The following is a 16,522-nucleotide window of genomic DNA, read 5'->3' as shown; positions in this document are numbered from 1 at the left end:
CTATCTATAAAATATCTAAAATTATGCCATTAAATCTTACAATATATTTTTAGATAGTTTATAGATAGAAGATTATAGTTTCGTTTAGGCAGGGGTTACTTGAATTTTAAAAATTAACAAACACTATCTGCAATTTGTACTTTTAGTTCAATGCAAACAAATAAGTATGACTACAAAGTTTAGTGAGCACTATTTATGTCAGATCTCCACAGCCTACCTCCACCATTTGCCACTGTTCAATATTGTGTGTTATAATCCCACCAGGTCTATTTCTTCTACGATTTTTCAAATATGTATATTTATGGTTTTTTTTTAATGATGTATTTCCAATGAAAATATTTTTGAATAAGAAAGTGATACACAAGAAAGTAATTCTGATAAAAATGGTGAAGCCTTATATGTATATACAGATACTTACTGCATATAGATGGGCTGACAATAATCATAAATAAAATAACATTTCATTATGCGTTTATTTTAATTACAATATAATACATTAATTATTAAACAATTAAAATTGTCTACAGAATTTATAAAAATGATATCACTTTATATAGAGGTATTTGTTACAGTTCGTGGTCAATTTCATTCATTTAATGATGAATTGTAATTTTCTGGGAAGAAACAGCTCCACCTGGGTGGCTAGAGTGGCCAGAGTAGTGACCTGATGATGAACCAAGAGACGAATAACCTCCGTGAGATGAAAATGAGTCAGAAGAATATCCATGTCCACCGAAACCTCCTCCCTGACCTCCAAATCCACCACCAAGACCACCACCAAGACCACCAGCACCTCCGAAGCCTCCGCCATTTCCGCCGCCACCTCCTTGGTTGATGATAACTGGGACCTGTCGCTCAATAACAACAGCTTGAGGTACATTAACGGTGTAAGGCCTGTCGACTGGAACTGGGTAAGGTTGGGGTACTGGAATCTCTACTCTTTGAACTACTGGAACTCTCACTGGAACTCTGACGGTGTACGGTACTGGTCTGTTCACGTAAACTGGCACTGGCCTCTCTCTTGTTACTGTGTAAGGTCTTGGAACTTCTACAGTGTATGGTCGGTTAACTGGAACTTGCACGGGGACAGGCACCTGTCTATCAACTGTGACTGGGTAAGGCTGCGGTACTGGTACTTGGACTGTATTAGTAATTACGTTACCACCGTTGCCTCCGATGCCGTTGGAACCGGAATCGAATCCTGCGCCACTTGAGCCAAAATCTGAACCAGATCCTATTCCGCTGGAGAAGTCTCCACCTGAGCTGTGTCCTCCATATCCGAAGTCATGGAGTCCTCGCTTTTCTTGTTTCTTTTCTTCTGCAGCTCCAGCTAATGCTAGGAGAGCAGCCAGGCCCAAAACAATCTAAAACAATAAGTTAAAATGAATTAATTAAATATTAAATAGATGTAATTATGCTGAATTACAGTGAATTGGTAGACACCTATTGTTTTAAAAAAATTGTATTCAGTTGAAAATGTCCCTCTGAGGCGGACGAAACCGGTCCTAATTTATTTATTAAAAGTGGAATAATTACTATAACAAATGCGTTTTTATTAAATTAAACAACAATACCTAATTGTTTTATTTTTGTTTTTATTTATCTTTCAACATAATATTATTTTTATCATTATAAAGGTTTATTTTCGTTAACGAAACAAATGTAAAGTTAAACACAAAAAAAAATATTAAAACCTTATAATATTACCATTAATCATTGGAATGGAGTGGAATTGGAATAATATATTTATTTTAGTTTAGCTACCAGGGCCGTACTTAATCACGCTAATATTAAATGATTATCATACGCCAGGTTGTTACAAAGTGCTAAAATAAACAATTTCTTTCATCTAATCCTAATTTACTGAGTTTGAAAGGTGACTTAAATTATAAGTAAGATCGCAGTTTTTTGATTATGTGAATTTTCCTTATGAAATTAGACGTTATTATGAAAAATCGTTATTGTCGTAGCTATATTTTTCTATTTTACCCGGAAATCGTAGTTAATAGTAAATATATATATAAAAAAATAACTACTATGAATCCAAAATAAACGTATAAAGTATTAACATAGAATCTTTACAGCAGGCTCATAATTTAATTGATGAAAAATTATATATTTTACGACGTTTTTATCAGCTCGTATTCTTGTTTGTCCGGTACAGATTTTTTTCTTGTGTCTCCAGTACATTTTTTTTCTTGTTTTTCCAAGATTTGTGTTGTTCGATTGAAGATTTTTAACTAACTTCCCAACTAGCTAGACATTTGAAACTTTTAGAATATATCAAAACACGACGACAATGCATTCTTTTAATACTTTTAGCCATTTTTAAGCAGAATTGAATTCATTTTCAGTTAATTCTGTTTTGTATGGAAAGTTATTATTGTCGGTTGCTAAGGGGGTCCTAGCAACAAAATTATTAATATATACGTGCGAAATGTCAAAATGACATTTCAATATTCTATAATATGTATTCAGTATATCTATCAAGTACAATAAAAAGTTTTTATTAATACATAGAATTGTCAAGTTTATATGATTAAACAGAAAATTTAGAAACGTGGTATATAAAAAGTTCTTTTTATCTTGTAATTATTTAAGGTTCAAGTAGACACTTAATATAATATGTAAAAACTACCTAAGAATAAGTACCTACTAAGTGATTGATAAAATTTATTAAATGCAATTTGTGATTTGTGATACTGGTAAACCATCTGGCAAAGTGCACTTATTTTTTCAATGAGCATTTGACTCAGAGGGAGGGCCTGGTGGGTTGAGCAAATGGTTAACAATCACACACCAAAAATTCCTGTTAATTCAACGTCTACTCGTTAGATACTCATATGTTAGCCTTAGAAGCTAAAAAATAATTAACTATGTTTTAAAAAAGGGATTGGAAACAGTTTCAATAAATTGCTCGTTGAAATTCATTTCTGATGTAAAAATATTCATATTGTTTGAATGCTAAATGATTCTTTTTTTAAATATTTTGAATGCAACCTGAATGTCTTTCTATGTTTTATAAAAGACAATAGTAAATAAATTAAAAAATGTACCAAAGAACTCAGGGCAAAAACAATTCTAGAATCAATTTTCTTGAAATTTAAATATATTTTTAATTTTCTTTTTATTCTAGACTTTTTCTAAATTTTGGGTGCTTGTATTTGAATAAAAGTTGATATATGAGTAACAGATTTATAGGTTTCGTCGCACAATCAATGTAAGTAAAAGGAAATAAACATAGGTATAGTTTATGTAACGTAACTATGAAACTCTGTCATATGAAAACATTTTTATTCGTTTTGTTCTAAATACTCTAAATAAAATTGATTAAATATACTCGTATGATGGAAATTAATCGCACACCACGTCGGTCAAAATTCACACTAACAAAAAATATTTAAACATTTAGAAAATAGCGCTTTAACTAAAGAATACCAAACAAAAGTAACGTATCATATTTATTAAATATAAGTAAACTTAGTTTTGACAACTAGTCACATAGAAAAAACGACGAAATTCACAAAGCGAAACAATATTTCACCAAGCAAAATAATCCTTACTCATGGCTAATGTTACTACGATCAGATGTAACCACGCCATTCCGCGAGACATCACAATATTTCAGATCTGTTAAATAAAGTATGACATTATTGTAGATATTGTCATTTTAATATCCCCATATCAAAAAAAAATCGAAAGTAAGACAATATGAATTGATAAAAATTTTATTAATGTATCTTATTTTAACATTTGACGTTATTTAAATGTCAAATTTAGATATGAAATAATGATTAATGCGATCCGTTTTAATGTTTTATTGTTGAAAATCTTTACTTAACTACATCGCTTGTATTAGAGAAGCTATTAGTGTTTGCCTAGTTAACCTTAAAAATGACAATATAATATTTTTGAAGACACATAAAACACTATTTACATAATATACAATATGCTGTTTTCTTTTTGAATGAATTTGTTCATATACTTATATATAACCATTATATCTGAATATAATAATTGTAAACTATTTTTAAGTATACTCATGTTAAAAATAAAACGTATTTTCCGTCGATACATCTATTATTTTTTTGATTTTTAAATTAATCTATTTATTAATATTTCTTTCTTTAGTGAAAATATACGATTAACAGTTGTCAATAATTTGTAAAAACATTCATTTCCAATGTGACTTTAATCTTTTTTAATGTTGTCAGCACTTAGTGAAAAAGCAGTCTATTTTATTATGCTATTATATATTCCTTTTAAATATATACGTTATTCCATGAGCTATGAGAATTAATATAAGTAATTTCTTTTTATTGTAATTAATTGTTTAGTAAATGCTTGAAAATATCACAAGTATTAACTTTTATTATTTCAATTATATTTATAAGTAAAATTTAATATGTAGATATTAATTATTAATTTAATATACTCGTACAGAAAAAGAGTTACTTACAAATTGAACCATCTTAGTATGCGTTTAACAAGAAATGTATAAATCAACTGACAATCCCTCATCAGTTACGATTCCTTTTATACATTAATTATTATATTACAACATTTCTCAATGGGTTGTGTGAAGCGTAAATATTACAAAAAAATTGCAAAAAAACACATACTCAATGCGATTAGATCAGATTAACGAATTACGGATGCATCTGGTGATTGAGGAAATAATTGTAACCGTACGCAATTTCGGCTGCATTAATTATACTATTAATGCATATTTAACATTGTTGGTACACGACGCATACTGATTTGCAGCTGAAAATTTGGACCGCCAAATGCCTACTTAGAAAGTATATTTACCTTGTGTAAAAAATTGCGTTATAATGATATACTCGTTCTGTATTTTTTAGTATAAATATTAACAGTTATGTCTTCAAGCTATCAGTTTTATTTCAAAGCCCAGACAACCACTAGGTATTCACTGAAACAATGGGACCCATGGTAATAATTCAATCAAAATATATATACAAATAAATTAAAACTTTATATCGGTAAAATTAATAAAAAAATCTCAATTCCCTGTTATATTTACATTATAAATATTAACACTCCAGTTCTAAAATCTGTTGTATGTAAGTACGGCTTATTAAATTTGATTTAATCGAGTCTGAAGATTGAGTTGAAATTTTAGAGTTGGTATAATATAATAGCATAATACAATTATTTTTAACAAAGAGACATGTTTACTGTTATAACTAATAACAATTAAACAATCATATTTTTCCTTATTATGACATTGTAAAATATATAAATCACTTTACTACTAGTGCAGGGTTTGCAATAACAACGGCAATATAATTAATAATTAATAACATGTATGAATTAGATTATCTTTATCATGTAAATCACTACAAATTGGCACCACGTGTCTTTTGTAAAATATTATTTATAGATATTTCTTAAATTCCTACATATTTAAGAATACAATAATTATAAATTTAAATGTTTCAATAACTACACAATTCAAAAAATACTTTATTCACTATTAATTAACTATGTATTATAATTAAAATGTGGTAGAAGTTTTAATAAACTCTTGTAAATTTTACTACAAAATTAAACCTAGCGTTAGGTCTACTTTCTTTGTTTTTAAATCTGTTTTCCATTGGTTAACATCACTCGATCCTCTGGCAAACAGTTTATAATGAATGAAAGGAAAAACATATTTACTTAAGGATTTAACAACTTACTCAATTAAGTTTATCAATTCTGTTACAGTTCGATAATATATAAACATTAAAGCGGTTCAATAAGAAACAAATACATACTATTTTGATTTAAATTTTGCTGTACAAATTTGTATCATAAATTTAATGTTGACTTATTGGTTTTAATACAACGTACATAGTTATAAATATTGATATAAAGTGAAAAATATGAATCGTTTAAATACAAAAGTATGAAGACAAAGATTAAAACACCGCAACATTCTACTTATATATTAACATCTAAAATAACTTGTTTGATAATGTGTTGTTAATTTTCTTTTTTGCAGAAATGCTTCGCCGTCGCGGCGCTATTTGCTGTCGCCAGCGCAACAGCTGAAAAGAAGCAAGAAAAACGTGGACTGCAAGACCTCGGTTATGGAGGCCACAGCTTTGGCGGTGGTTCCTCAGACTCTGGCTACAGCTCACACTCAGCCCCACAGGTCATCACCAAAACTGTCCATGTCCCACAACCTTACCCGGTCCATGTTGAAAGGAAAGTACCAGTGCCTGTCAAAATCCAAGTCGATCGTCCATACCCTGTTCATGTAAACAAACCATACGCTGTAACCGTTGATAAGCCTGTCCATTACAAGGTATACAAAGATATCCCGTATCCAGTCAAGGTACCATACAAGGTTCCAGTCATCCAGCGAGTGGAAGTTAAGGTACCCAAGCCATACCCAGTTCCAGTTGACAGACCTTACCCAGTCAAGGTAAACAAGCCTTATATCGTCGAGAAAAAGGTCCCAGTATACATTGATGCAGGAAGCTCTCATAACGGTGGACATAATTTCGGAGGACAGAGCCAAGGAATTTCTGATTATTCCTCACATGACTTCTCTGGATCTGGACACGATTTTGGATCATATGGACAAGATTCGTCTTCTTCCAGCTATGGTTCCCACGATTTCTCGTCATCAGGCAGTGATTATTCTGGGCATGGAGGACACTCATTCAGTGTACACCATTAATTTTTTCAAGACTTTATTATTTAAAATGCAAACTGAATGCGGAAAAATCGACTTAAAATATTTAATATAACAGTTCTGTGAATTACTGTATAATTATTTTTGTAAATAAGTATGTACTTTTAATGCATTAAAATATACATTGTTTATAAAAAAATGTGTATTATTCAATAATTTTCTTTATTTATAGTGTGTTATTAAACTGAGATTAGAAAAGGATAAATATGTACCATATATTTACTTAAAAAATGATAAAATTATTAATAGCTTCAGGTTATAAATAAATGCCGCAGCGCTGAGGGAAGTTTTCATCATTATAAAATATATTCCATCCGAGAGTAAAGAATTTAGACACCATTACGGTGAATTTTTATATTACTGTTAGGATTAAAACCCAAGAAATTTACAATAAATATTTATTTGATGTATATATGAAAATAAAATACAAGAAAATGGAAGTGTTCTAAAAGACAAAACAAATGGTGCGTTTTTCTTTTAATGACTGATCCTAAAATGGAATAGATTTTAATATGCATTTTATTTTTATAGAATTGTCGATTCATTCAAAACATCCAGGGCGAAAGAAAGGCGATGTTCTACTTTTGAATTTAAATATACCTTATTTTATTGGCTATATCTCTATATATATATAAAAATCTCGTGTCACGATGTTTGTGATCGCACTCCTCCGAAATGGCTCAACCGATTTTTATGATTTTTTGTATGTATATTTGTTAGGTATGAGAATAGGTCAACAAGTATATTTTATACCGCTAGGTGATTAGGGTATCTCTATCCAGAAAAAATTTTCTTTTATTTTTTTGACATTTTTTTTTGTATTTTTTTTTTAATTATTTGGCATCAGAAAATACCTATAACCCCAAATTTTCACCCTCCTACCCCCCCACTCCCATTTTTTTAATTGCGATTTTATTATTTTTGTATGAATAAATTTAACCGTCGTTCGTATTTCAAACAGAACGAAATTATTTATGTTGTTGAATGACAGATGGCGCTACGTCCGAGAAGAATTCTAGAAAAGCGTCGCGTCATTTTGACATTTCATTCGGCATATCACAACGCAGTGCGTGCAAAATTTTGTGCGATTTATTTTAATTTATCTATTTTTGTGTGCGTGTATTACAGTGCACAATGCCAGCAAGACGCAAGGGGGCCATTTGGGCCGTCGAACGAATAAAGCCACAAACTTGCAAAATAGTAGAGCAGAAAGAACAGACGAACAAATCCAACAAGATAACAAAAACGTGCGTGTGAGCATGTTGCAATTGCGTGCATCTCAATCACAAGAGGCACGAGCTGAACGAAATCAACAACGACAATTGAAACGGAGCCAAGCGCGCCGGTTCGTAGTCAACACACGCAGAGCAAATGATTGACAACGCCAACAAGTACATCGAGCATTTACATCCGCTTCATTTCTTCGTCTCGCATTCGAGTACGAGCCAGATATTGAATATTCCGCTCATCCGAAAGTGCTGATTGGTGCTATGGACAAAAAATGTCTCCATTGTCATGCGCTCAAATTCAAACATAAGTCAGCCGGGATGTGTTGCACATCAGGAAAAGTGCAACTACCAGAAATTGAGATACCACCAGAACCATTGAACGGTTTGCTCATCGGCACGGTTCCAGATTCAAACCTGTTCCTGAAGTCCATTCGCACATTCAATTTATGTTTCCAAATGACTTCGTTCGGAGCAATAGAAATAGTTCATAATACTCCGGCAAATGGTCAACAATTCCATTCTACGTTCAAAATCAAAGGCCAGATATACCACAAAGTAGGCTCATTGCTGCCAATGCCAAACGAACCACATATTTTTTTACAAATCTATGGGCGGTGAGGACATCAGTCGTGTGGATTCACGTTGCGGCTACAATAACCTCAATTCGCTTAATGCCATGCGTATCGTCGGCGAACTGGACGCCCTATTGAATGAGCACAATGAATTATTGAAATTCTTCAAAGCACACATGCACGAATTGCAAAGTGACAATCACGCTATTGTCATCAAGCTGATAAAACATCAGCTGGAGAGCACGTGCGTTGATTCAATGCACCTGTTTTTTACGACATTGCTGGAATCATGGTTGGCGACCGCACATCGACACGAGAATTCGTGATTCTAAGAGGAAACAATAATCTGGAGTTCATCGCTGACACACACCGTTCATACGACGCTCTCCAATATCCACTAATTTTCTGGTAGGGAAAAGATGAATGTTGCATACACATTAAACAACGAGATCCTGTCACAGGTAATTCATTCATTATGAACATCATTACTCATTTTGAATTGAGAAAATAAATGGTTGGTGTTTTTTTGTTTTTATCGGCGGTCATCGTCTACAGCGCTCCATTCCTCTTTCTGTCATAGATCCCATCCCTACACACTTACGATACATTCGTTATTTTTTATTTAACAACCAAAATATTCACTAGAAATAATTTATAATATGGCAGAACAACGTTTGCCGGGTCAGCTAGTATAGCTATATAAATGGATTTGTAATGTGGCGGTTAGGCGGCTCTCGTGGTGCGTAAGGCGTTGGCCTTCCATCCGTGAGCTCTGTGTTCAATCCCGGTGAGGACACAATACCTATACGTTCCCCAAAGGCGTAGAAAATTTCGGTGACATGCTATATACCTACTTTGTATTAGAATTTTTTCTTTTGTATGAAATGGCACTTATGTTTTATTATTATTATTAGTAAATATTCTCTTCGAGGGTAATATTTGTTATAATGTAAATCTCATGTCATGAATGTCTTCAACTTAGATTTGTTATGTCCACAATGTTTTGTTTTTTAAATAATATATAAATAAATATTTATGTGATTTTCTTAAATCCTGGGTGTTTTTGATTGTTCAAAAATTACTAATAACCACCTTGTATGAAAAGCAAGGACATGATTATTAATAATATATACCTATATATTATAATATATATATATGAAAACTTTATATGTTGTGAAAATCTAAAATTAGAATTTTCAGGAAAGGTAATTTGAAACAAACTTTGTATTTTTTTTATTTATTTTATATTATGTAGAGGTCAGTTAAGGCCAAATTGAAAATGGAAATCAATCAAAAATATTATGTTGACTTATATATTATTAAACTTTACAGGCATTTATAATTTCCTAATTTATGTGGTTGACTTTTTAATAAATTATTTTTTAATTTTATTAAGAAGACCAATCAGTTGTAGTATCTATATAAAATAAAAATAGAGAAACCAAAAGAATTGCATCTAGTAAAGCTTCTATGTAGTAGAAAGTACAGGATATAATAAATAATTTAAATGGAAATGTAAGAATTTTGATACGATTAATAATTTAGAATCTGATACTGTATATACTCGTACCTAATCTTGTATTTTCTAAATAATAAATCCAGAAATATGCACGTCTCTTCTGCGCAGTTCCAAATTGATGGAACAAAACAAAACAGCTTTATTTGTATCAATCGCATTACGTTATAATATAAGTACCGAAATATATAATAATATTATTATTATGGGTATTCCTTGAAATAATGTGGAAAACATGAAACATATTTTTTTTGATGATTTTAAAAGACATTCTGGCAATTTGGATGACTTCACTGATTATTAATTGTGTAAATAATCTTACTACATACGCAGAACAGTGGTAAAAACAGTGATTAGGTACCAACATTTGGTAATCTTTGTCTGATATTATATTATTATATGAGACACATGCCTAAATAATTATATATATATATATATATATATTGGAATAACAGGAATATACATATTTTTAGTATTTCATAGAAGTCATTTAAATTTGGTTAAATAATAATAAAAATATAACTGTAGTTAAATTATTTTATTAAACACATTATAAAAGTAGTAGGTACAATAAAAAAATAATATGCTTATTTTTGTCACACATAATCACAACAATTAAATCATGAAATATTCACACGAACTTTTCTACATTCAAAAGATTGCACGACACCTGTTTCCAGCCCTGCGCTGTTTGGGGGGGGCATATAATCTCATTTACATCTCGGCAAACTGTTCGAAATCGACGTTTTCCTTCAGGGCATATTATGGTGTCATTAGCTTTGTCCTACATTGTCACCATACGCCTCGATGGCAAATTTATGATATAATGCGAATGAACTTCACGTGATTGTAAAAATACACTTATAATCACAGCAAGAGCAAGCACTTGAATTGCGTTAATCAATTTTGCCATCTTGAGTATTTATTTACTGATCAAGTAATTTAAAAAAAAATACTGATGATCCACTTTATATATTATATATTATTAATTTCACTTTAAACTTTCTGAGCTTCTTCCTTGTTGTGTCTTTGTATAATAAATTAATCGTAGAGATATGCGTCCTTTTTATGCAGTTTTATGACGTTGTTTACTTCCGTTGTATTATCAAAATAATTTATGTCATTCTAATAAAATTCCCTGCGTGGTGTCTTGTCAAATCACAAAGATACTTGTGGAAATGAGTAATGAGGAAATGATTATTTTTTATTGCAATAACAAAATATGTTAGGTACCTAATAAATAATAATCTTCTTCCAAGTTATTCTCTCAATAGTGCTACAGCGAAGTCATGGTTTCCACAATTATTTCCTCTGTCTTCATCTAGTCCTGCACGCCTAGCAGCTTCAATGCGTCACTTATTACATATTATATTCTTTTTAATACAACAAAAACCCATGGGGCCCAAATGATAATAGTGATTACACAGCTCTTATGGTGTAGTGCTTACGGCGCTGGCCTTCCATACGGGAGCTCCGGGTTCGATAATGGTGACGTAAAAATTTATTTACATAATCTAATATGTAAATTCCTCAATCCTGGGATTTTTTCCACTGTAATTGGGATTCACAGTCTGTTATAAGCTTAATAAAAATAGAATAATTAAATAAAAAGCAGTGACTGTTTTCCATGAACTAGAGATGACGCCAATTTTTTAGAAAGTGCGGGCATCTTAGTTTTAAAAAAATCGTAATGGAATTTAAAAAAATAACCTAGTCAGCGCTTCAAACCTCCGTGTACCTAAAACCATCATTGTTTGTGAGTAGACTTCGTAAAAAATCTCTAATTCTCAGTAGATAATATTATGTACCTATACTCCTAACAATTTTAAGGAGACAGCACTTTAAATATGTATAAGGGCGGCACTTCGCATAGGGACGTCACTGGTGTAGTAATACAAACAATCACATTTACCCACGCTTTTATAGAACCATATAAATATATTGTGACCTTACCGGTGAATCCCAGAAGCCCCAGGACAAGAAGCCACTACTTTACGACGGATTCATTGATTCAGTGGAGTCGTGGTTTTCTCATTTTTCCATTCACACCCAGATGTTCAGTCCAGGTCAGTCAGGGCCATGATCTGACATTTCACATTCAGATGCGTCGCTTGTCGAATAACGAATGCTGTTTGGCGTATAATCAGTGGGGTATATAAATATGATGGCTGCCATATCAGGCCGTTATCATAGATCACGGAATCGGACATTTGGATTGGATAGTGGATAAACACCCTAAATGTCCACTACCCATATACACCCCTTTTTATGTTTTAAAATTTCTAAAACACAAGTGAATACTGTTAAATGTGACAAAAATAAACCTACGCTTGATATGCCAGGATTGTGTGAAGTGAAAGTTCTCGGAAAACCGTTTTAAAAAGCAATGTTTATCCTAATGTAATACTACCAATGCTTGTTTAATTTAGTGTAAATAAATCCAGCTCTGCGCAGACTTTCAAATCAAAAACCTGTGTTAATCCTTTTTATCAATATAATGTGCCCACATCCGATGTCTCTCTCAACCCACCAAAATACCAGGACCTGAACAGCATTATCACACGTGAGTTCATCGTCTCTTCCCGCGGTATTAATATGTACACCTATTATGTATATGCTTTGTATGACAAATTATGTTTTGTTCTGCATCCGTCGTTTCCACAATCTCCGCGTCGTGTAGTCACGATCGTTTTAGACCATGCCCCAGCTGAAGTATAGCCTTAATAAAATATATAAATGTTTACTGTTATAACTAATAAAAATTCCCTTATTACGATATTGTAAAATATATATATTACTTTACTACTAGTGCAGGTTATGCAATAAAAACGGCATAATTAATAATTAATAACATGTATGAATTAGATTAAGTATCTTTATAATCGTAACTTATCGTGTAAATCACCACAAATTGGCGCCGCGTGTCTTTTTTAAAATATTATTTCTAGATATTTCTTAAATTCCTACATATTTAAAAAGACAACTATAAATTTAATTGTTTCAATAACTACACAATTTAAAAAAAAGTTTCGTATCCAGTCAAGGTACCATACAAGGTTCCAGTAATCCAGCGAGTGGAAGTTAAGGTACCCAAGCCATACCCAGTTCCAGTTGACAGGCTTTACCCAGTCAAGGTAAACAAACCTTACATCGTCGAGAAAAAGGTTCCAGTATACATCGATGCAGGAAGCTCTCATAACGGTGGACATAATTTCGGAGGACAGAGCCAAGGAATTTCTGATTATTCCTCACATGACTTCTCTGGATCTGAACACGATTTTGGATCGTATGGACAAGATTTGTCTTCTTCCAGCTATGGCTCCCATGATTTCTCTTCATCAGACAGTGATTATTCTGGGCATGGAGGACACTCATTCAGTGTGCACCATTAACTTTTTCAAGACTTTATTATTTTAAATGCAAACCGAATGCGGAAAAATCGACTTAAAATATTGCAGTTCTGTGAAGTACTGTATAGTTATTTTTGTTAATAATAATATGTACTTTTAATGCATTAAAATATAATATATTGTTTATAAAAAATGTGTATTATTCAATTATTTTCTTTATTTAATGTGTATTGTTAAGCTGAGATTAGAAAAGGAATAAATACCAAATATTTACTTACAAAATGATGTAATAATTAACAGCTTTTCATTATTTTTTTTTTAAATATATCCTGTAGCGCCGAGGAAAGTTGTAAACATTATAAAATAGATTTCATCCGAAAGTGAAGAATTTAGTCATCATTACGGTGAATTTTTATATTCCTGTTAGGATTAAAGCCCAAGAAATTTACAATAAATATTTATTTGATGTATAGTATATGAAAATAAATACAAGAGAATGGAAGTGTTCTAAAAGACAAAACAAATAGTGGGTTTTGCTTTTAATGACTGATCCAAAAATGGAATAGATTTTAATATACATTTTTTTTTATAGAATTGTCGATTCATTCAAAACATCCAGGGCGAATGAAAGGCGGTGTTCTACTTTTCAATTTAAATATACCTTATTTTATCATATTATGATATTCAATGAATATAAAATTTGTTTTATGACACGCTCACTGAATACAATAAAGTAAACACGAAATTTCTTGAACATATTAAATAATGTGCGTTATTATAATCATTACAAAGTCTTTATATACTTATTGTAAGAGTAAATTATAATACTGATGGCTCGTGATATAGAAATAATACGACAAATTTATAATATTGTAGAGTAATAAAGAAAAAATAAATGCTGCAACAGGAAAATTCAGTAAATAGAAATGATTTATAACCTAAGCTTTTTTATACATACTTACGTCACGCCCGTTTTACGATGGGGTCATGAAGATCGCTATTGATGGGAATAATTATTATAAATGTATTATGAATGTGCATATAAAGAAAATTAATTTATATATTATTTATTATGTAAGTAAATCGTTAAATGCATAATAGACAAAAGATATTGTGTATTCATTTGGCAGATATTTTATTTCGAGGAAAAGTTTTGGATGGTCAATAAATCAAATTATAAAAATTTTATTGAACATACATAACTTGAAAACACCTCACATTTATAATTCTACCTACTAGAAAAAATCACATTTGAAAATAATACGATCCCTGACGGGATTTGAACCCGTATACTGGTATCGCATCAATATGCTTTAATCTCCTACTCCTACTTAATTAACATAATTTAAACTAATAGAAATACCAATCAAATTGCGATATTATTAACTTTGTGTTTTAAATCAAGGAATATAAATTACGTTAATTACTTACTGACGACGCTCGGCTCTCGCCAAATATTTAGTTATAACGTCTACTTGAACTTGCTAACAATTTTTTAAAATGTAAAACAGTATTTTTTTCAAATGTCATATTTTCTAGTAGGTGTAATATATCTGAGGTGTTATCAAGTTATGTATGTTCAATATATTATGGAATGTTACATTATCAAATCTCGTGAATTATTCGTTGAATAAAAGAAATGGTTTATTAAAAGTATAATTGTATTTCACTACATGATGGAAGCAATATAGATTATAAAATTCAAGACGTTCGCAATATAGCAAGAACAGTTGTAACTATACAGAATATATAGGTATATAATATTTATATTAAGATTTAATATCGCAATAATTTATACAATATAATATTTAAAAGATTATTATCTATTTGTGCATCCTTAGTCATTGAGAAATAAATTTAAAAGTGGGTATTTAGCCCAAAAATAAAACTACGATAAGGATGATAATACAACGTAATAAATTAGTTATCTCTATCAAAATAAAAATAATATGTTAAATTAACGGAAGCATAAATCTTTTAAAATCTTTTAGCCGTTCCAATCTGCTGCATCCCTAACATATTCAAAATACTTAAGTATTTTAAATAAAATACATTAACACTCGACGTATATGATTTCAATTTTGTATAGTACCAACCAGTGGCGAAGGGTAGAAGTAGGCTGTTAACATCCGACATTAATAGTTCACACTAAACTTTATCACTCGAACGTAGGTATTTGTTTTGTTTCAGCTAATTGTGTTTTGCAGTCGATATTGGTAGTCTGTTGTTGTATGCTGAGCCGGGTAGTTGGAATTCACCTGCATTTAACCTAACCTAACCTTAAAAGAGTCGACAGTTTGATAAATTGATAATACCGACAACTGAAACGGCAGGTAAAATTGTTATATGGGAAATTCAGTATTATTGCTACACATATTTGACACTCGACTCTCAGCAATCTAGCCGTAGGTCGCTTTTTGAAAAAGTTATTTTTGTCAAGACTGTGAGCGATATTGGCTAGTAAAAAATGTAGAAAGTTGCTCTATGAACTAGGCTATTGTATAGCAAACATAACTAAAAAAATCGGTGTGTGTACTTATCTACGCGCGTTAGAAGTTATACTTCTTTGGCGTAACAAAACAAAAAAAACGGAAGTAGAAAATACGATAAAAGATATCGGGTCTTTTTACTGGTTTCCCGCCACCGCTCGCTGTCATCTGTCAGTAAGCGCAGTGTTGCCAAACGAACTATAATTATATTACATATTGGTTCGCGTACTATTAAAAAAGAATAGTACGTCAAAAATACTACAATTTTGAAATATGGAATTAATTGAATTCGCCGGTTGTGCGAATATCCCCCATTGCTTATTGCATTGCTTTTAAAAGTTGTCTATATTGTCGATGCTTAAAGTTCCGTTAAATGTTAGTACTTCAATTACAGAAAATCGTAATAACGTTAAGCGAGGGACGTAGTAAGTATAATCTATATAATGTAAGATCTCTGTGTGCGATATTAATCTATGGACGTAGTCTTGCATTGTATACTCTTAAAAACTAATGTGACAGGTGTGTCGTAAGAGGTGTTTTAATAATTAAGCAGGGCATCGAAATTTCTTGAATTCTCCGTTATGTTTATGTGACAAACAAAAAATTTACATTTTCAACACCTATAATTTTTGCCAAAATCCTATAATGTTTTGGACCGCG

At 31.2% G+C, this 16,522-nt stretch overlaps 1 protein-coding gene across 1 annotated transcript; it reads left to right on the top strand.

Annotated features, from left to right (window-relative positions):
- Positions 1–4,941: 4,941 nt before the first annotated feature.
- Positions 4,942–13,415, top strand: LOC147071364 (uncharacterized). Its single transcript, XM_085948573.1, has 3 exons — positions 4,942–4,953; positions 6,008–6,677; positions 13,051–13,415. Exons 1-3 carry the CDS (start codon positions 4,942–4,944, stop codon positions 13,413–13,415), a joined length of 1,047 nt encoding a protein of 348 aa, XP_085804699.1.
- Positions 13,416–16,522: the final 3,107 nt, after the last annotated feature.

The sequence above is a fragment of the Rhyacophila brunnea genome, unplaced genomic scaffold (assembly GCF_057557595.1).
Source record: "Rhyacophila brunnea isolate RB1 unplaced genomic scaffold, BYU_Rbru_1.0 scaffold_20, whole genome shotgun sequence".
Taxonomy (NCBI): domain Eukaryota; kingdom Metazoa; phylum Arthropoda; class Insecta; order Trichoptera; family Rhyacophilidae; genus Rhyacophila; species Rhyacophila brunnea.
The sequence above is the reverse complement of the archived record's forward strand: the minus strand, read 5'-3'. Positions and strand labels throughout refer to the sequence as shown.